Source organism: Melanostigma gelatinosum (assembly GCF_949748355.1).
Source record: "Melanostigma gelatinosum genome assembly, chromosome: 20".
In the NCBI taxonomy this organism is placed as follows: Eukaryota; Metazoa; Chordata; class Actinopteri; order Perciformes; family Zoarcidae; genus Melanostigma; species Melanostigma gelatinosum.
The window spans coordinates 6,479,466-6,502,943 of record NC_136653.1 but is presented as its reverse complement, the minus strand read 5'-3'; the positions used below and the strand labels follow the sequence as shown (position 1 = coordinate 6,502,943).

The 23,478-nt window shown below is 39.2% G+C and overlaps 1 protein-coding gene across 1 annotated transcript; it reads right to left on the bottom strand.

Moving 5' to 3' along the window:
• Nucleotides 1-419: 419 nt before the first annotated feature.
• tecrl2a (trans-2,3-enoyl-CoA reductase-like 2a) lies at nucleotides 420-8,459 on the bottom strand (the record flags this gene model as incomplete). Its single annotated transcript, XM_079292170.1, has 13 exons — nucleotides 8,421-8,459; nucleotides 6,126-6,176; nucleotides 5,735-5,786; nucleotides 5,148-5,192; nucleotides 3,959-4,062; nucleotides 3,505-3,620; nucleotides 2,236-2,341; nucleotides 1,829-1,901; nucleotides 1,674-1,717; nucleotides 1,529-1,586; nucleotides 779-867; nucleotides 638-683; nucleotides 420-547 (listed from the first exon to the last, which is right to left on the bottom strand). The coding sequence occupies exons 1-13, from the start codon at nucleotides 8,442-8,444 to the stop codon at nucleotides 420-422; spliced, it is 936 nt and encodes a 311-aa protein (XP_079148296.1). The 5' UTR covers nucleotides 8,445-8,459.
• Between the last annotated feature and the right edge of the window lie 15,019 nt (nucleotides 8,460-23,478).

Below are 23,478 nucleotides of genomic sequence, written 5' to 3'. Positions count from 1 at the left end.
TTCACTTGTTTGAATAAGGGTTGCTAAAATGCCGAGGTGCCATTTTCAACCTTAAGTCACGTCCTTAAGAGCCAAATATAAAAAACATGGTGTAACCAATGTTAACACAAAATAGTCTATGGCAGCATTGAAGATACAGTATATACTATATATCTAATATCATTAACTTCAAATCACAATGCCAAATCAAACTCTCATGAAGAAACTAAAACCCATTGTTTCAAATAAACAAATGACCCCAGCTATGTTTAAATACTCCAGTATATTGCTCCCATTTCCACTCCTAGTCCTTATAGATATAAAAAACTTGCATAATGCTGGCCTCAGCAGCAGCAAACTTCTTTGTTTTAGTGAAAAACACTTGTGGCGAGTGACTATACACGCGGTATATGCTACAATAGTTCCTGTTTTGATCTCTATCACAGCATCAGGGGGATAATGGCCATCCGGAGGCTGGGATAGTCCTTGAACTCTCTGCTGTAGGCTCTGTGCTTCCCTTTGGCCCAGATGGTCATCTGAATGAAGCCCAGCAATGTGTAAAACGCCACTGGAATACAAACCATTGAAGTATGAAAACAAACACATTTTGGTGCAGTAAGTGGATTTATATCAACAGAACGTAATGTGCTGTACATACCTGGCAGACACTGGGTCATAATGGAAAAGCCCACCCAAGCTCCAACCTACGGTATGTGTCAAATAAACAGGCAGGCAGAGAGGTAAACACACAAGTATGGTTGACATTCATTGATGAATGACTATAAATGCTTTCTATTACCTCATATGTGTAATTTGGACAGGATACAAAGAAAAATAGCCATGTGAAGGGGTTCTTTGTTGGCTCAGGAAACCGTCTGCCCCTGGATCCTGAGAAATGGTTTTGTGAAAAATGTATGATTAAGTTAATAATATAACTTATATAATAACCCATATCCATGTTCCATGATGGATCAACCAAAATAGTGTTGGCATGGAGTACTGAGCAAATGATCAAATGGGAACAAATGGTTTAAGATGGTTTTAGTAATTTTATGTTATAAACTGCAGGATTGGACAATGTCTTCAAAACTTGGTGAATTCCTCCTTTCATCTGGGACCGGTCTACTTTCTGTTCCCAGAGTCAGAACTAAACATGGAGAAGCAGCGTTCAGTTTTTCTGCTCCACATATCTGGAACAAAGTCCCAGAAAGCTGCAGGTCTGCTGAGACCCTCAGCTCATTTAAATCAAGACTGAAGACTTTTCTGTTTGCTGCTGCCTTTAATTGAACCACATTCAATTGATATATTAATCAATTTCCTGCATTTCTGCATTTTACTACTGCATTTTATTTCTTGCACTGTTTTTTAATGTTTTAATGAATGTTCTTAATTGTTTTTAAATCTCCTTTTCTTTTGCCTTATGTTTTGATGCTTTTAATGGTTTTATGTGAAGCACTTTGAATTACCTTGTTGTTGAAATGTGCTATACAAATAAACTTGCCTTGCCTTGCCTTTAAGTAGTGTGGAAGTAAACAGAATAACAACTTACCCTCTCCTCTGAGATTATTAAGAGTCAAGTGAATGGAGAAGTTTCCCAGCTCACACATCTGGATCAGAAATAAGCATTTCACACCTTACTGTCATACATGTGCACTTAATGTAAGTTGGTCTTGAGTGAATACCGCTATACGTACCACAAATATGACTAATGCATAGTTGACTTGTAGTTCTCCATATGCTGTGAAGAGAGATAGACGGCTGTTGAAAAGCTGCAGACAATTGTGTGTGTGTGTGTGTGTGTGTGTAGGGGTGTGTGTGTGTGTGTGTGTGTGTGCATGGGCTGACTTACATGGAGGTGTGTAAAGAGGGTGGTTGATATAGTAGGCCAACCAAGCTGAGAAACCCCAGTAATAGACACAATTCTGAGAGAGGAAACAAACAGACGTATGAATATATGAAAAAGAAATACATTATATGATGTACAATGAACCTGTCAATTGAAATTAACATGTTCTTACTTTGATAGAATTTCTATTTTTCAATGACTAAGACAAACAATAGAAGCTCAATAGTAACTCTCCTTATCAGGACACTGCACTGAGACTGTTGTGAGCAGCATTCTGTATCAGAGGTTGTCCTGAGGCTAAAATCAGTACCACAACAGCTTGCATGGGACAGGGGAAAGGGGCTACACATTGAGAAAGAGTTGAGCACATTATCAGAGGCTCTTCTTTTCAAGGGTAGTCATGTCCTCACCCTGACTATTGTCCTGAGAGGCATGGTCCCATGGGAGAAACGATGCACAAAGATAGTCTCTATCAACCTCTTCATATAGTGGAAGGTGTGACAGGCAAAGGCTAGTCTGAGAGACAGAGAGGTGAGGATGAGGTAGTAAGTATGTACATTTAACTCAGGCGCTTACATTCTTGTTGTAGTGTGCGACTTCAACCACACTATTGTATCCAGCAGATTTAAAAGTTGAAATGAGTAAAGATTAAATTCAAATCATCCATGAGTGACAAAGTGGGTCACTGTTGCAACAACACTTTTGTGATTCAGCAAAGAAAGTGCAACCTACATTAAATAATAGAACACACTGGAATAATAGAAACATGCGCAGCTCGATTCAAGACTATAATGTCGAGAACATTTGTGAAAATGACTGAGGAGTTGACACAGTATAAAAGATGTCAAAACAAACAAAAATGGATGGCAATATTTAAACTCCTTTTATGTAAGGTTTCCTTGAGGTAGGCTACTACAATAAAATGACAAACCCTCAGGGAGAGAGTGTAGATCGATAAGCACATCAACGTGAATAGAAGAGATTGTCCAAACCATCCTGTAACAGCAGCATCAAATATAGATTTTGTTTTCAAAAGTCATATTATCTCCTGTCAGTGTGGCACACTGACAGGAGATAATGCAGTTAGTTGTCAGATGCTGATTTCATTGTACAGAGACCTTTACTCCACAATAGATGTAATTCCATATGTAGTGAAGCATGCAGTGAAAAACACAACATCAAAGACTTAATGAATACTAATTATACCCCTTTTGAGAATTAGATGAGAAGATTAATAGCACTTTTATGTCTGTATGATAAATATGAAGCTAGAGCAAGTAGCCAATTAGCTTGGCTTAGCACAACAACTGGAAAGAGGGAGAGACAGATACCCTGGCTCTGTGGCTCTATTTAATATGCACAAGAAAGTGTTGCGGTTCTATGCTGGTCATGTACCGGACTAGTTGATGGCTAGCCTGGCTAGCGCTTGACCCTTTTTTCCAATCTTTCTGCTAAGCTTAAACTACGCTAACCGGCTACAAGAGGGGTATCAATCTTCTCATCTGTCCTGACAAGAAAGTGAATTTGCATATTTTCTAAACACATGGAACTATTCCTTTTAAATGTGGTCATTGTTCGAAAAAATGAAATCCAAGTAGACTTGCCTACTGTCTGCAGGTTGAAACCCACAGCCTGTAAAAACCTGCGCTGTAGTTGGAAGTCTATTTTGGTCCACTTACCTGACAACGGGATGAGGACTGGAGGTAAAGGCATACTTGCATGAGTAAATGCACGCTACTCGAAAATAGAAGAGGAGGTAGGTGAGAAGTGGCCCGATGCACTCTGTAAGAAACACCTGGAAACAAGAGCAGATAAAAAGTTAACACTTCATACTATCTTACTACTGTGGAGCCCATATATATATATACATATTCTCTCCATGACACTTTCCGGGCTCTCTACTTTTTAAACATTTTTAAACCTTGAGATATCTTGAACCAATGATGAATCACTTGATTGACATAGTCTTGTCATTACAAACAAGAAATCAGCCAGCTGCTCCCAGAATAAACTACCCCATTATATTCTATCAGCCGACTCTAAGTATATACACTTGCAGTTCCAGACACTCAACTCTTTGTTCAGCTTTCTCAGCACTGTTACATCAGTAATATTTGGGTGTACTCTTCCTACCATGGTCCAACCTAACTGTGGACCAAGATCTCTGAAGTACATCGTGGCAGTAGTCCCAACAGGTAGATTCTGCAAGACTTCCTCGTCTCTGAGTGATTTTTCCTCTAAAAAGAAGGAAGAAAAAAAACCACTGGCAAATATTGGCTGTACAAATTCAACTTTAACAGAAATTGTACTATAAATAGTTCTGCTCTCCGGTGGAAAACATTGTCTTTAGACTATCGAGCTTTGTGGAATTAAGATATCACCATATTTACAGAATTCCAAAAGCAGTCATACTGAGTTTCATTATGAATATGCACATTTCAGCAGTCGAGTGCAAAGCACAGTGGCTGAATGTGTGATCAGTGTTTCAGCACACGTTCTTTCTACCTGCAGCTCACAGGGGCACGGCCACAGATAATATATTGTGCTAATTGGATGACATTTTTAGAATATCATCAGGGGGGGAACTGGCCCAGATGGCTTTTAACCAAAGTCTGTGCTTTTTATTGACAAGATAACCCTCATAGTCCATTCAAAGCCCTGCAACGTTACCTACCTCATGTTAGGTCTCTCTTTATGTACTTAATGTGCTGCATTTGCCTTCACTGTTTGAATGAGGTTAAAATTAATGAAAAAATGATTAACATCAAGCAGTCTACCTTTTACAGTGCAACTAAAGGAAGAACACCTTTTTCACAGTCGACTCTTTACAAACAACACAAGCGTAACTGTCCCTTGTCCATCTGTATTCTAAACAACTTCATGCCTGTGCTTACTTTGCTCTCTAATGATTATTACAGCTGCATAGAAACAAGTTTTGTGTTACACAAGACATTTATAGCTGCGTTTTGCAGAAAAATATATTGCTTTTAAGTCAAAGTATAAACACACTAAATACTATAAACAAGATCTTGGAATCATGATGCTAAATCACATTATGGGACTACAACAGCATCATATTCCCACACAATAGATTGTCCTGGTGAAATAAATAAAAGTCGACAGACAAAACATAAACTATACTCTAGTAGCAAGAACCACCATGAAGTATTTGTGGCTGATGAAGTCTCAATTGTTCAGTATTAAACATAAATAGCTACCACCCACTGCAATTTGGAGACTAGTTGCCAAGTGCAGCTTCAATGTTGTTTATGCGACACTAATACAAACAAATATACTAAATGAACACAATATGGCTACTTACTGGCATCAAGCAGCAGGGCCTGTCTTGCTGGATACCAGTGAGGATCTGAGCAGAACAAAAACATGTGCGCGCACACACACACACACACACACACAGATACAGGGTTGGATAGAGCTGGCATTGCACACACAGATTTTGGCCTCAAGCCCAATAATAATTGATCACGACGGAATAACGTTGAGCTCGGCTGCTCTGATGGCCTCAGGCTTTGGCAAACATTTGGTGACTTTTCTGACCAGACACACACTGGAGGCTTCAGAGGAAGACGTTTTTTAAGAAATAGTTTTTAAGAGGGCCTCTCTCTCTCGGGTGGTGTGATATGATATATTGTATGAACCATATTGAAGTTGTAGTTTAGAGTAAATGTGCAATAAAAAAGCAAACAAACAATACAGTAAGATATCAATTCAAATTGATATCTCGGATACTGAATGAGCTAACTTTTAAAATCCGGCAAGTTCTATACAAATGAGTACTTTACAAGATATTTTTATTCTCACTATCAGGGATCAAGATAAAACATAAGGCAACCAACAAAAAAACAAAACACTGAACAATATATTACAGAACTACACATGAACACTCACATGATTTGTGAAAGAGGCTCTTGATGTCTCCTATTGTTGAATGGGGATCCACCTAAACGGGGTACCAAATATTAAACCCTTGTTGTGTTATCACTGAAGCCGAAAACTGTTCCAACCCAAATAGTTTTATTTCAAATTCTAGTGGAGATCACAAGGTTTCCAACAATACGACATATGTCAGGCTGAAATGTGCAGAAATGTATCTCAAATGATGCCAGAAAATATTAATCTGGGGATGGAATACTTCACTCAGTGTAAACGTAATATCGTTTTATTGAGATTTGCAAGCTGATACAGAACATATATTGTCGTAAATTATTTTTCCAACCTTAAGGCTACCCGAGGAGAAACCAAAGGGTAAACGTGTAGCAATGACAATATGTCAGCATACCTTATCTAAAAAACAAAGCTGCTCTTTGGTCTTGGCATCCAGGACCCTCACCTGAAGAAAACACAAGATGCATCGCCTTTAGAAAGCACAACAGGTAGATTTCACACAAACATTTGAGAGAATTTCATTCACTGAACATTCAGAATGTGCTAAATAGAATGATGGTCTGTATACTCTACATGCCACCTCAGCAAAAAAGCCACAGGCAGTAAACGTTTGACTTCCTTTCACCTGGCTCTCAGAATAAGTTGTAAAGAGTGGGCCTATCCATTACTGGAAGGCTGGAAATATACATTTATATAATATGTAAAGAAGTTGATTCTATATGCATCTCTATCACACAATATATATATACACCGTTGCTGATTTATACAATCACTTTTTCTCATAAGCCATCCAACACTTTATCTTCTCTTATAAAGCCTCCATACACAAATATTTAATTAAAAATCTATTAATTGTATCACTTATACACGGTTTGAACTACATATTGACATATTGACTGACTTTAGATTGCTACTTTTGCAAGAACAAGCAATAGGGATTGTAGGAAACGTGGTCTCAATTTAAAAAACTCTAAATCGAATCACAGCCCCTATGAACATAATATGGACAATTGAAAAAAATAATTGGTCCCTGCATGAAATACCTGTTTCTAAAAGCAATACGATTCCTCACTATTCTCGAATCAACCAAAGAAATATGAATGAAATATGAAATGGCTAAGCACAGCTGACACTGTTCTCAGTGGCCCTACTGCCAAGTGTGTCCAGTTTCCCTGACCAAGTACAGTCATCTCACTATGAATGATGAGGCTGTTTGAGTCTGGAAGGAAAAAAAGGATTTGTGTTGTCCGGCTGCTCTCTTGCGCACATCTTTTTCATCTTAATTAGACCACGTCAGTGGTGATGTACAGCATATGCAAGGAGGATGGTGGGTGGCGGCCCACAATTTGCCCTGAAAGCACTCCATACTGTGCTGCTCAGCAGAGCTGTCCTCGCTAAATTGGTTCCCTTACTGGACAGTGTAATAACCCGCTAATGGATACCTAAAGATTTGCTGAGTGCACAGTTGAGAAAGAGAGAATGAGAATGGGAGAGAAAGAGATCTACACCATCTGCTGTTTTGCATTGCAAAAAACACAATTTTGGTAAGTCATTTAATCTTGTGCCAGGAGTTATTTTACAACATTCATTCATTATTTCTTGCTTCTGAAAAATACCCTGCAATGCGCCCATAGATTTATAGTATGAGTATGACATCTTGTCACTCTTTGCGGTGCATGTTCATACTTTGCAGGATCTGAGCAGGGCATGCTGACGTCTCATGAGGGCATCCTGGGAGACGGGTTTGTTTTGCTCTCCATCCGCTAACCTTCCCAACTGCATTCTAGAGGCACATGTTGATGCATCTGCGTGTTCCCGGAGAGCATCAAGGGTGTCATTAGGGCTGTGTGCTGTAAAACGGTGCGCACTCGTTTGTGCTGTGCCCTTGTAAATGTGATTATCAGACTCCCTTGGGAACACAGGGCACCGCTGACAGCATATAACATCACCGCTCATTACAGAACGTGTGTACGTGCTCGTGAGGGTTTTGTGTCGGTGAGTGGGATTTAACGTTCACGTTCACATTCATTGGAGAGTTCGATGAGAAGATCAGACATGAATGGTCTCCATTTTCTCATTTAAACTGTGGAAAAATACTGTAAATCTATATCTTAATCTAAATATTTGCAAATTTGGCATGCAGCCTTTATGTGACAGTTACTGAGAGCATGGCACACATCCCAGAGCATGTTGTAAATGAACTTGAATTCAAAGGCCTCTTGTCTACTTCTCCATTACTAGGCTGCTCATAAGGCCTTGTGTGACAAGACTAAAAGACAATAGATGTATCATGAAAAGGGCCCCAGCTCAGTTTTGTTTACTCTGAGTATGTGTTGTCCTCAGATCAGATGAGAGTCAACATGTGGTAGTTTGTCAGCTGGACAGGCATTCATTAACAAAAAACAATATCATGCTCCGCAAGCAAATGTCTGAGTTTACCTGACAGAACAGTGTGTGCAAGAAAAGCCCCACCTTAATTATAAATGCAACCTTATTAATGATTTCCCAAATTCTGCTTGATCTCCCATACCAAATATTGCTCAGAGTGACTGTCATACTTGAGTGAGGCCTTGTGAAGCAAAGTAAGCTCAAACTTTAAATCATCTATCGGAAAGTGGCAATTAAAAGTTTCAGTTCATTTAAAATGCATTCTACGGCACGAAACTTTATACCTTACATTTAGACTTACCTCAAAAAAGGTGGTCCGGCTCATGGCGGTGGATTATTATTATATCCTCTGTGTACAGGGTGAAAAATGACCTTAAACATCAGTACGCAAACACCACACGCACACACAGAAACTCATTCCTCACACACATTCAGAAGTAGTTCCTCTCCTATCGAGGACAATCCCTGGACTGACCCCTTATTCTTCCCTGCCTCCTTTCCTCTCTCTCTCTCTCTCTCTCTCTCTCTCTCTCTCTCTCGCTCTCTCTCTCTCTCTCTCTCGATAGTGCAGGGACACAGAATCACTAGAGGCAATCCAGAAACCCTGCACATGCTCTCCCCCCTGCTTGTCTTTCCTGCTGCTTCCTGCTATCTCTTTTTTTCTGTTTGTATCTTTGGAGAAAAGCACTTGGCAGAGTCCAACTCAGCTCAAGTAAGCAGATACGTACCTGAAATTGAGGCAGCTGAAGAGTGGAAGAACAGTAGATGATAGATGACACACAAGTTTAAAATGTCTTTAGGAACACTACCCCAATAAAAAAGTGCACGAACACAAGTGTGGCAGATGGATTCCTTGTTTAAATCCACTTGTGAAAAATGCAAAAAACCAAACATTTAATATATTGTAAATTGCATGAATGTAATCCTGGACCGTGAACCACCTTCGTCCTCAGCTGCAGTGCTTAGTTGTGTCAGCAGAAGATGAGCCCACCAGGGCTGGACTGAGCACTAAAACACCCCACACAAGAGAGGTGGAACTACTGGGGGTCAAACTGTACTCTAAAAGGGAAATGTATACTTTGCATAAGCATGCATGAAGTTAAAGTTGCGGTATGCAGTTTATGAAAGACGGTGAACTGCGCTGTAAACAACAAGGACATCAATTTTCTTATATTAACAGGATTACAAGACTGAAGTCTGTGGCTCATGAGAAGGCACTCAGGGAATTTAATGATAAGCTGACCATTAGCTTAATAATCCTGTCATGGGAGTCACCTACAGCTCTATAATTTACTTTCTATGGGAATCATGAATACTGCAAATTTGATGGAATTTGATAGCATTTGCGAGCCATTGTTGTGGAACATGAACCCGACAGCATTCTTCTTTGTTCTTCAGTGCTCAGTTGTTCCTTTAATGTAGTTTAGAGAAGCAGGTGTTTCTAACACATTGTATTTGGACACTCTAGTTCATGTTTTCTTCTGTCGTTGTAAAATGTAAGAAATGGGAGAAAGCCTGCTGGTGTTTTGTGTACCTCAGGGTGGATCACATATTCCATCATTTCTCATTCCAGCGATGGCCCTCTGTGTTGGTTTTATTTCTACTGTTTTCTCATGTGTGTAGCGTTTCACCTGGAAAGCGAGCATTTATTAATAGATTGTGTGGGTTTAGATATTTTTTAGCAGGTTTAACAGGAGCTTATTATACTTGCTGTTTGATGCAATGTGTTCAATACATTTTTTGTTTGGACTGAATAAAAGAAGAGGTGGGATTTGTAGCCTACAATTGCACTTGGGATAGATACATAACTGATGGTTCTTCAATGTGAGAGACTAAAGTACATTTTCAGTCGCCTCTATCTCCATCTCAGTGCATTTAACTTAAGAAAGGTACAAGCTTTATCAGCTTAATGCACATTTGGACTTTACTTTGAGGCCACCCAAAACAGTGAGGGTGGCAACAAGATGATTGTTACAGTGAAACAACTTGAAGTGTCTGTTCTAAACATTATGTGTGTGTATACACAGCTCGAACCAGGCTGAACCTGTGTTGACGGAGTGTTTATGGTCGAATGACTTTATATTCGATGTATTTAGAGCTAAGATATGAGTAGACACCAACACATTTTTCTCCACTTGTCCCCTTCAAAGGTGGATTCATACCATGAAAATCAAGTTCAGCATGTATTCATTCTGTCGTTGTGCTGCCTGAGGGGATTCAATTTGTAGGAAAAAGGGTAGATACGGAGCTGGACCTGAAGGCCTCAGGCAAAGGTAAAGCAGGCAGGATACCGTGAAAGATGAGTCGGAGAGACTGACAGCAAGGAGACATGTGTTGGTGAATGTAGACATTGTCAGGATAGAGGAGGAAGATTCCTTGGATACATCTCTGTGACATATGTATGTGAGAAAAAGGAAGGCAAAACATGCAGACATTTTCATCCTCTTGTGCAGCCTCAACTAAAAACACCTCAATGACAGGCAGCCGCATATGCAATTTCAAACAGCAAAAAGATATCTTTCTGTGGACTCTGTGTGAAATGAATCAACATTATATTGCAGGCGCGCTTGTAAATTAGAGACCATTCCCTTTTAAAATGAGACCACTTTGAAAAAGCATGATAGCAGTTAATTGGTACACGTAGCTGTAGCTTTGTGGCGCTTTGATGGATGACAAATGACTTTGAAATGGCATGGCTAAGGTAGCTATCTGGATTCTATGATAATATTATGTACACATTGTACTTCTAATTATAGATCATAAAAGATTGATCCAAGAAAGCTTTTGCTTTGCGTTTGCGACTGAGTCGTTAATGACTGTGTAATAAGCTGTTAACTCTTTCAGGACACTCGCACATGAGCGACTGCTAAAGGAATGTCGATTCTGACTGTCTGGCTATGGTTAAATCTATGCAGTGGCCTGTTTGATCTTTTGTCTCACACCACCATCAGGTCAAAGTTAAGTTGACCAACGGTTCCTTCTATGACAAGGTATCTGGAATGAGCCCTGACCTTTCCTCCAGCAACACAATCATGACAAATATCAAAACCCAACAGGCAGCCTGTCATAAAACCTGTTGAGCACATTTAGGCTTCCCAGAGGATCAAACATGTCCATTTCAGATTCCATGTGCATTCCTTGCATGGCGTGAGAGTGTCAGGAAAATCGATACAGTAATGGAGGTTAACTCCAGATACAAAACATATTAGATACACCTCCACCCTCAAACGTGCGCACAGGTTGCCACCCTGTGCGTTGACACTGTCCTCTGCTGGTCAGTAGGACCAGTACCACTGATCATTATCTACCACTGTATACTTCCTATTTGCAATCACATAAAAGCTTAAGCCACTAAGCTAATGACAAGTGCTGGGATGATTCATTTTTGGGTTGCTTTCAAGGCAAATGCATAAATCTTTACAATAAAGTCACCGCAATCATGTCTATGCCTTTTTATTGTCAGTTTTTGGTATTTTTAAATATGCAATTCAATCAGCAGGGATTTTGTGATCTTTAAAGATTGTTGTGTCCTTTAATATAGTTGAAATGTAATATTCTTATAGCTTTGTGGATTAATAACTTTGTAAATGAGGAGAACCTTTCAGGGAAACATTTGTGTGATCCAGCCTTAATGTTTCTCAGCAGTTTACAGCTCAGTTGCCTTCTATGAGCAGAAGTTGCAGTCAACAGCCAGGGCATTCCGCCTGCTGGTCCGGTGGGTCGTCATTGACTTCCCCCTCAGCCTGCACTGCCATCCTACCTCTGTGGATGCCATCTCATTGTAGTTTGGGAGGCCCTCTAAATGAGCAACCCACAGTATGGTATCATGATGTGGAGTTTGGAAAAAAAGAGGACTGGAAGCTATCGCTAAATACAATCTGCACACAGCAGGGGTTCTGGGTAAAGGGGTGTGATATTGGCTGCCGAGATGTCTCCTTTCACTTTCCCTGCCGAGCTCTGAGGTTATTCAGGAAGAAGAGAGGGGAGACTGTTGTGATGCTTGAAGAAAATGCACTGTGTATGAGATGTGTGTGTGTGCATTGATGTTTACGTACAAGGTATTAGAGTGGAAACCTTTTAAGTGTTTTACATTTATCCCTCAAGGGTTCATGAAGGCACCACTCTAATTTACAAGCGGTGCAACTGCACCATGGGCTTGCCACCATGGAGACGAATCAAATTAGGGACTTAATATCTCAATGGACCTCCTAATGTGCACAACCAATGCACTCAATATAAAAACCCTGATTCAGCACAGACACAGAACTATTGCCATCTGCCTATGGCTAAGAGCACCTTCATGAACCAAAGAAGTCTTTTTGATTCTGTCACTATTAAATGTATAGCAAAGGAAAAAATAAGATATTTAAATAGAAATCATATCCTTCACATCATTAGCTCCCCTCTCCTCCCTTAATAATTATAGTCTTACAAGTTTCAATTAGTATTCCCAGGAAACATTAATGATTCAAAATCTGTAACTTATTCCTTAACTGGATTGCAGTCCACCCACTTTGTGAGAAAGGTGAGAGGCCCAGCAGCAGTTATCCCACCTGGTCCCCATGTGAGCTTCATATGCCAGTGCTTGAAGGGTTACAGAGGCATGGACTGGAATACAAATGAACCCGGTATAGTTGCCATGCCTGACTTGTAACAGTCTGTATCGCATTAAAACTGGTGCAAACTTGAAGTCATTTATTTATAAATTGTATTGTCCAACAATTTAGCTGTTCAACCTCTTTACACTGCAGTGTGCCTGCTGCAAATTGCAATCGATAAAGTAATCTACAGTAGAGAGACTATATATTAGTCTTGCATGGTCCACTGCACATTATTTGATTGTGTTCTCAAGTACAAATGGTGTTTCACCAGTAGGGGGAGATGGTAACCTAGCACTAGCCAGTACAGGTGTCCTGCAGAATCAGTTATTGGATAGACCAGGGATCTCTTAAATTCTTAAATTGCTCTCTTTCATGTACTTCTGTTTGATCATCTTTCATAAGGTATCTAACTCGCGAGGGCAACTATTCTGCCAACCTTTTTCTTCTGTTCTTAATGTTTAGATTGAGTAAAGTGAACTGAAGTGAAATGTCTGCAGTAGGTGAAAGTGAATTTGATCAGGATGAGACTTGATTATTACTAGAGGAGAATTCCCACTTTGGCTGCCATGAACCAAGTACACCGAAGAGTAATGAATACATCGCATCATTACACAAAATACAAGTGAATAATATACCAAAAGAAAACATACCAAGAGAGAATAATACATGATGAAATAAATGATGCCTTGTTTTTATCTGTATTTTTTAATAGTAATTACTAATGTCTGTCTTAGAAGGAATGTCACATGTGGGTATTAGAATAAAGATGCAAAACAGTCAAGTGTGAAGTGTAAACATTGTAGTTTTGACTCCATCAATGCATACATTAGTAATGCATAAATAAGGAGGTAAAATAAAAAAATCAAGAATATCTATCATCAAAGGAGCTTGGATTATATGTAGAATTGAAGTAGAACATTTTGAAAGTATTTAAATATTTTCTTGTTTCCACAGCGTAGCAACTAAATGAAGTGGCAAGACATTAATGTAAAAGCAACCTTTCATTCAAGTTTTTAGAAAGCTAATGGGTTGTTAAAAATAAATCTGTGAAATACCCTTCATCAAAATCCATTTGCATGGAAAATATCAACGTAAATCAATCCCTGCAATGTCAGAGTGATTCATTTGTGTTCAGTCTGCAAAAGATGAAAGTCCGCAGATGAAAATAATTAAAGTACCCTGATCCAACACCATCTAATGCAGACTAAATCAATTCCATATCAGCCAAAAAGAATACACACACGAACCTGAGCTAATCTGACCTGATCTCACAATAAGTAAGAGGTGATGCAGAGGTCATTATTTAATATGTTTGATACTTTGCAAATATCACTGCTAGCTGCTGCTTTACGTTTGCTCATCCACTGTATATGCATTGTTTTTGATACAATTTGACTCCATCAAATGTACAAAATGAAAAACATACTCTCTAATATTACAAATAATCACCAGGAGAAGGTTGCACTGGGTAAACAAGAGAGTCTGTGACGATATTGTCTGTTGCTCACTGAAGTCTGCATTCACAACAAAGGCAAAGTAAATGTTTCGCCACATTAACTGCAGATATGAGGCTTGCATAAGGAGGGATGTTGTCGCTGCTTTTTGTTGTCTTGTGAGAGCTACAGGGAAAAGATATTACTGTTGCCGCGCAAGAGATCCCAAGTAATCAGTCGACATATTACGACGTGTCACTGCAAACTCACACATCATTGTTTTCATTTGTTTTACTCCCGTAATGTCATCTTCATTTTCCAGACACATGGTAAAGTAATCAGTTGCAGTGGCAGCCCTTATGAACGTGTTATTGCAGCCCCCAGACTGTGGAGGAGAAGAACCAGCGTCGTTTCTGTTTCTTTGGTAGATTAGTAAGTAAAGTGAGTAGAGTGTGAGTGACCGCGCAACTTCTCCAGCCCCTCTATTTTTAAAGAGGTCTTTATGTTTTTGCCACACGAGAGTGGATTTCAGTACACATCTATGGATGTGTTCGTTGATTATGTGGATGCTGAAGAATCGATAGGACAAAGCACCTGACAGCCTCTGGACCCCAGGATCATTATTTTTGATATTAGATAAAGAAATGTTTAAATTTCTATCTTCTTTAACTGAGTAATGAACTTGCTTTGGATAAAATGGAGATGATCTCCAGAATGGCTACATACAGAGGTTGTGAGTCAGTCCCATTCTTTACTATTTGGATTGTTCCTACATTATTTGGTAAATTTGCTTACATGTTCGGTTGCATTTTTTGCAAGATTTATTTGACTATATAATTTACACCGTCCAATATACTAAATCAACAGCTTATAAATTCAGTCTCTAGCTCACAGTGAAAGACCTGTCTCAGAACATTGTCACTATTTACCTGTACTTAGTACAAGACTACAAACTGTATTTATGTCCAGGAAACTTCCTAGACTTCCAACCTACCAATGGTATTAATGCATTTTCAGAGCTCTTGCCATGCTGTCAAGAATACAGCGGTGTGGTACTGAATGCTTGATTTATTTATTTGGTCTTGATTCATTTCAAACAATTTCTGCTTGAGATAAAATCAAATCATATTATCTTTAATAAGTGTACACTATTAAGACAGAAGGGAGCAGAAGATGAGAGACGGAAGAGCCAGAAATCCAGCACTTTAATGTCTAGGCTGTTTTCTTTCCCAGTATTTGAGCTTGGAGCCAGTCAAGTGACTGCATCAGTGCAAGTGAAGCACTTCATGCACTTCAGCAGCTACGGCAGCGTAAATGGCACTATCTACACTTCTTCATGTTTATCCTTAATAATTCCAATTTCAGTAAAAGTAAATATGATTTTTACCGTACAAAGTGATCATAATATGTATGTGTGGGTTTGATAGAATTCTGACTTTGTTTTGGGGGATTCTTTCTTCATTTTATTCAGCATTTTCAACCGTTCAACAATGGAGCTCCACTCCATTTTCAAGGAAAAGAAAGTAAATGACAAAACGGTATTGCCAGTAAGTATTACAACTTTTACGACAATTTTCATAGAGCTCTGGGGTAATATTAACTTGCTAGCTTGCCTGAGTCTGGTTAGTGGTCTGTGACTTTCACTTTATAAGCCAAGACAACGACCAGGAATGTATAGATACAGCAGTTCCTTAATTACCTTTACAGGCACTAGCCATGTGTGCATGTCATATTACTGGGATGAGTAAGAGTTTAAATTATTCAACAGGACTAAAATGATCTGTGACATCTGCAGCAGCAAGACGGATATTGTTTCTGATTTCTAGGCAGAGCTGAGATCAGTATGTCAGTCGATGAGTCTACTTTTTGCACATGCCAATCTGAAGGGGAGACACATTAGCGCTGACCTTTTTTGTCGGACTCTTTGTCTGCAGCTTTTACAAGATTTGAGCCAATAATAATAAACCTATTATGCCTGCTTTCCTTCTTCTTGTGAGCTGTTCTCCCTTGAACCAATAACTACACCTACACTGGTAAAGTCAAAATGAGGTTTTGGTCAATTGTTACATTGACAACTGTAATTCTTACTGTAATTATGACTCTCTGAAGTACCTCCATGTACCTCAATAACAATGATTAGCTCTACTGGTAGTGTGTAATCACTAAAACGTAGTGTACAGGAGTTCAATTGATATTGTTTTGTTGTTGCTGTTCTCATGTTGTTTACATTCTCTAAATTATTAAAGGTTCAATGGAAACTTTAATCAGTAATTGAAATCACCAACAGAAAAAACAAATATGTGGAGAAATGCGCAGACCATTACACCACAGATTCTGATAAGTTTGTTGCTGAGGTATATTCTGGCTGAATCAAATCCAATACACAACAATAATTACATCATGTAAAACAGCTGCGTATGATTGCGTGCATAATTGATGTATACTTACAGTAAGAGCTGCAGTACAAGACATAAGTATTCATTTGGCATCGTAATACTACTAACATTGTTAATATTATCGCATCCCATTTCCTCTATTCCAGTCAAAGCAACTGAGAAAGCTGTCTACGCTACAAAACAACTCAGCTCAAGTCTCAACTGGGGCCTTTCAGTTTGAAGTTTGTGTGCTCTTCCCTCAGGTGCTCCAGTCCAAAGACATGTTGGTTAGGTGAGTTTCTGGTGTGTCCATGTACCGGTACATGTAAGACATGTGTCAGCCATGAGATAGAATGCTGATTTTTCCAGACCTCTCCCAATTATCATGTTGGAGGCAAGTGGGTTAGACTAAATATATGTAGATGAATGAATGAATGGCTGAGTGTAGTGACATGTTTCACATGATAACCAGTAGAGCTGACTGTTTGCACTCTAAAATGATTTCTTAAACCAGCAATGATTGTTTTTTTGGCCCCTTTGGTGCAATATAACAACCGATAAACACAGTCTGACATGATATCACCTCACAAAGGGATTGTGATGAATTCATTTGGAGTCATGTTTCAATGAGCTAGAAGATGATACAACGCTTTGCAGAGCTGAGGGAATTGCACACTATGCATTTGATCCATAACCTACAAATACATATTGACGAGTGAAGCTGTAAACCTTCATAAATATATCAATTTAAAGCGTTTCAACTTAATAATTCATGTCTTTGAAACAATTAGCTTTCAGTACCTATCAACATCTAATCAGTGTAGGAAGTATCGACATCTTTAATCTTCTGTTGAAGTGATATTATGTGTATGTCACTGCAAATCTGATCATATTACTCCAGAGCTTCAATCAAGTCATTAGCTCCCAGTGCAAATCAGAATCAACGTATTTAATGCACTTTTTGACTATAAACATGTTTATTAATGTGTGGAAAGCTCTGGATGCTTTGGGTTGCTGCCTTTGTGTCTTCCTCCACCTGTCTGCTTTATAGAACCAAGGGAGTATTTCCTTCTACTTCTTCTTTTTCCCTTCAGGCTCTGCTGCTGGTTGCTCTGTAACAATCTCTGTAGAGAAACCTTCTCCCGATAGCTTCTGCTTTCTTCTACTGCAGACACATCTTCAGCTCCTTTGACTTTCCTTTTGCCTACATTTCTTCTCTTTTGATGGGGATGTTAAGGTTATATAGAGTGTCCGCAGCAATGCACACAGTAGGCTTTGAGAAGGTTTATGATCTCTATGGCTATGAGGCTGCAGGCCATTAAGGCAATCTCAACATCCTCCATCAGACCCATAGTCAGCCAGGTGTGAGGAGGAGCCTCCCCTAGCGTGACTTTCAATGGCTGGCACTGCTCCCAGATCAGTTTGATTCCTTGCTATGGGTCCTCAAGGTATTTGAGGTTTTGGAGGAAGATAGTCTTTTCATCTTTCTTTCATGCTCTCTGGAGCAAACTGGCTGATGACCTGATATTTGTCACAACTGTGTCTACATTCAGAGGCAAACTGATTTTTTGTCTGTTCTCTCAGGGTTATGATTAGTTACTGCACTCTGTTTGTGTGTCACAGGCAGTTGTGGCCCATTCAAACCAAAGGGGCCATATGGGGCCAGCTTTTATTTCAGAGGGGACTGACGATTCAACTGAAGGAATAGTTTAACATTCAATACCACTCATATGTCTGAACGTCATGTATGAAGATAGAGCCCGGCAATTAGCTTAGATTAGAATAAAGAAAATCAGCAAATGTTAGATCTATGTACATACACAGCAAAAATGGACATTACATGGTACATTTTAGGGTATCCAGGAAATTGCACAGGACATGGGAAATACAGTCATTTATGTATAAATTATACATAAATAGGCAAACCTGTTTAAAATAGGTGAAAAATGTTTTCATTAGATTTCATTTTGAGACTACAGCCTAGATACTGCAATGTATACAAGCATGGCAGCTGGGGACTCCTTTCAAAAGAAAGATGATCCTGTTGATCCATGAAAGGTACAGTACCAATGCAAGAGACAGAAACCTCTCCTGGGAGACATAAAGCAGTATATTTATTCCCAACACGATGTCATTTTATGCTGTTCTATCAACATTTGCCATTTCAATCAGGAGAGACTTCATTTGGATAAACAATAATGTATTACACATGCACAATAAATGAATAGTGAAAAGTCTGTGGTGATTGGACTCCATCGTGAAGTAGTATAATAGAGGGGTAGGGATGCTGAGGTCACATAATGCATCATCCCCCTGGAGTCCAGACACTGGTGGTGGTGGTCATGAAGGGAGTTTCTGCAATCCGATGATGAATGAGGAGCATGACTGTGATGCCGACTGGAGGAGGGTCGCATTCGATTGTGCTGCAACGACAACTGACAGCAGCAGGGAGAACATTTGGTTAACTGGTGAGCGCCCACAATCAGCTGATATAACAGTCACAGGGAGAGAGACAGAGACTATGAAAGAAAAGAAGTGTAAAGAGAGTCTCCCTGACTGAACTTAAGCTGAGCTTCATAAAAAGGGTTGGTACCTCATGAATCTGTCTTTATTACAGTGGGACAGGATTAGAAACAAAGACAACAAAAGGATGGATGCCAACACTCAGATTACACACACCTAAATATAAATGAACACATATTACGTTCATCAGTTTGTGATCTTACAGGGTTAAGAGCCCAGACTAAATAGGTGAGTTCATCTTGGACCTGGTTCACCTTTTAAAAAACTAAGATTACCAGGGTGATGAGAGGAACAATGAATCTTTATGAAACCTGCAAAAAAATGTATTATTTATGTCCATTCATAAACTCCACATCCTCACTGAACCTGCCTCACACAGAGGATTTACATTAGATTACTATGTATGACTTGTGTTTAACAGGAACGCACCTCACCGAGATGAATCTGTGTTACAGGGGTGTCATGGCCAACTAGCAGCAGAACAGAAGACAGAACATAGAGATTCTGAATTATTGTGTCACAGACTTAATATAGAACATGTATACTTTAAATAGAGTAATCAATAAACAGCAAAGTTGCAGAAACCCAAAAAATGAGCTAAATGACATTGAGAGCTGAGGAAACTGCAAAGTCGGGTAATGTTTATCTGTGGCTCAGACATTACTCATAATCATTTTTCCATTGTTAATGTAGACATATTGATGAGCGCAGTATTAACTAAATACATCAAATGGTTAAATAGAGATCATTAAACAGTTTTAACTGTTTTCAAATGTTCCTGAAGGGATCCCTGCCAATTTTTGCTCAATAACAGGTGCATCTTAATGACAGCCTGTTCAAACAGCAGGATATTCTTCATTCTTTTCAGAACAAGGCACAGATGTGTGGCTGCTCATGCTGATAGCAAGTTTTTAGCAAGCTGTACAATATCATAAAATACCATGTGAAGCAAATAACAGCACTAATCTGTCTATGCCATCGACGTAAACAACAACTATCACTTCAAATAGTTGGTAATCGCAGGTTTTAAAAAATGAAATGAAAATGAAAGAAAAACAGAAACCATATTTGAAAAGTCAGTACAGTAATAATTAAATTAATTTAAATCAAATACATATATTTTTCAGTCACTCAGGCTTAACAACATAGTCACACAACACAATGCTTCAGAATGCTCAGTGGGACTTTGAGATAAGATCAAATCCAAGACTTTGACCTACGGGCTTGTTAGCAGGCCATGAGATCCTCTGACTGCCTTGTTAACAGAGCAACCTGGAAGGAAATCTATCGGCTTTAAACTGCAAGAAAATAATCAAAATGAGGAAATAGAAACGGCCTTCCGGGCAATAAACCGCTGCATGTGGTAAAGGTCAGAATCAGGTGAGCAGGAAAATGGAACAGCAAAGACGGAAATGGGAAAAGCCACTGTCACACGATGTTCAGGCACACGGAGAAAGCAGAAACTGAAAACTCGTCATTATGTCAAGCAAATAGAAAGGTAACAGAGAGCTGAGAGAGAATAACATGCCACTTATTGAAGCAGATTTGGAGAAAGAGTGAAGCACATGTGAAGGCAGAGAAAGAGGCAGCAAGAGACATCAGATAACAAGAGTATCGTAGAAGATAACTTCAGAATTATTTTAGAGGAGAAACACAAGACAAGGCAAGACAAGGACAACGTATTGAAGAAAAAGACAATTCCCAGATACAATTTATCAATTGTTCACAGACGAGATTGTAGTCGACAGTAAAGAACAACTGAGAAACAATTGAAGGAAAAACTGGATGAATCAAAAATAGAAGAAGTCTCTCTGCAAGCAAAGCCGCCCAGAAATATTGTCAGCTATTGGAAGGAAAATTGAAAGGACAAAAATTGTTGTAAATCCAGTTGTATTATTAACAGCACAATAACTATAATAATACTAATAATAATGATACTTGTTAAAATGCTGGAGGGGAGTTACAGATGTCGTCCGAACGGATGGCTGAATATCTCAGTGTTAAAGAATAAAGTCAAAGTACATGGAACAAAAAGACACAAATGCATTACAATAATTTGTCGAAAATAGAGTGACTTTTTAAGCAGCACACATCAAATCAGTATTTTCAAGCCATGTTCATTTTGGCAAGCAGGAGGAGCGACTCACCGATTTGTCCTTGGACACTGGAGCACATCAAAGGGAAAAGAAGGGGATGTGAGCAACGGATAGACTAAGGTCGGATTGCATGGTCACCCCATTCTTCCTTTATCATGTATTTGATTTTCAAGACATGATGTGATTTTACACCACGGGCTCACAGCCTCATAGAACTAGATGATGGTGAGTTCTCTTTCCATTGACTGAAGTCTCAATCTTTTCTATGTTACAATCATAGGTAAATGCAGGATAACCACCGCTTTATCTTAAATAAGGTGCTGGAAGTATCAAAACTGGTAGAATAGATGTCCACACACTTAAATCTATGCACAGAACCTATATTACAGTCGTAAAAGGTTTTAGTTACAGTCGTAAAAGGCAAACTGCTGACTAAAGATTTCATAGAAATGTCAACAGATCTTGATACTGTGGTAGTGTTGTTTTCACTAACAATGGATCAGCCAGGTGGATTTAAAAGACTGCACCAGTGGGTTTTGCAAGTTTTGGACCATTAACTACAAATTGCATATACTTTACATTGCTGTCAACCATTTTCCAAAGCACACCCCAAGTTTCTAGATTGATTTTCTACCTGCCAGACAGCCATTAGTTTCAGTTAATTTCAACAACCCAAAAAAAAACAACCCAAATTGCTTTAGATAGACAATCCATCACAGCAAACAACTTACTTCCTTTGTTTTTGTGTAAAAGTTAGTTAGCTGCAGTTGTTAACTGAGACTTTTTTGAAAACGAATCCCCACCGAACATTGCATTGCAACTTAAAAAAGTGACATTCATCTTTTCTACAGCAGCACACTGATTGTCACAAGCTTGCCTGAAACGCAGCTGATCACAACTGCAGCACATGGCAATAACAATAAGATAAGACGGAAATATGACATGTCCTATCTGAGTCTTAATAATCATTGTGCACTAAAATAAACAGAAAACAATGGTGGCAGCCTGGACGATATTTCATTCATGTTTTGGTCAACAATGAGAAAAATGTCAACCATTATGGTTTCACTAGTTATCTGTTAAGGTGCTCACTAAAATACAATGACAGTGTCATGGAATGTGACAAGCGATGCAACAAATTGACTTCCAGTCTGCTTGCCCTTTCTATGACTGAACCCTCTTATGTCCTGCAATGACACTGATGGAAAAACACTTTTTTGATGCAGAGTCACTCCTGTAACTCCTTCAGTTTGGTAACTGGGCCTTCATGATTCAAGAGTACCGCTGTCAGCACTGTTACTCCTCTGGATTTGACAGTAAAAGCTCTCCATAAAATAACCTGAGGCTGTCCCATGCCTGGGGGGGGGGATCGATTCAACACTCCTGTCCCAAGCCATGACAGAAAAAATGTCCGCACGTTTAGACTCATCTATGTTTATTCAGCAAGCTACGACCTCGCAGCAGGCACATTGTTTTTTCCCTCGAGCAGATGAAAGGACGCTGATATCTCTGTGGGATATGAAAGTTGACCATATAGGTTTTTCTACTTGACACACTGTATAAGTGTTTGACGTTCCTCTTCCGGTCAAGATATGGTTATGAATATTAACTCTGGTGCAGAGGTGGCTTCCTCTATGTGCCTCAAATGCATCACTGGTATAAAAGCTTGCTTGACTTATTATGCTAAGATTATCATATTCATACAATTGATGAATGATCAATATTTTGATAGTAACAATGGACCACACTGCTTCATCTACTACTGTACTTGTATGCAAAATGAGTAGCACGTAGTGATGAACCTATAGAGAATCATCAATCGTTTCTGCAGTTCCCCTCAGCTCTAAAGCCCTCATTGCACCAAACATCAGGCAAAGTTAGCAACTAGCCGGTTGCTAACTTCACTAATTGTTTCTGCTGCCCCCAAGTGGCTGAGAAAAATCGCTATTGAAAAAGCCTTACCTCGCTCACCATTTTTGATCTACTTAATTAAACCAACGCGTCCCATCTTCCGAACTGCTTCCCACACCTCACATTTAAAGACTTAGTGTTGCCTCTCATGAATGGAGAATCGCTGTAGCTATTAAGGCTGTTGTAAATGAAATAATAACTCTTAAATCATACTGTACATCGAAAGCTATGCTTTAGAAATGCATCTTTGGTGTTCTCTCCTCTTGCCTCTCTGGTAGGAAATAGGTTGGGAGGAGAGATGTTTCTACCTTGATAGCACTATGGACGATCGTGTAAACAAATTATCTCAGCATAAAGGGCAAAGCTCATGATGACGATGTTTCTGTAATTCAGTCTGAATATCAAGCTACAGTATTATAT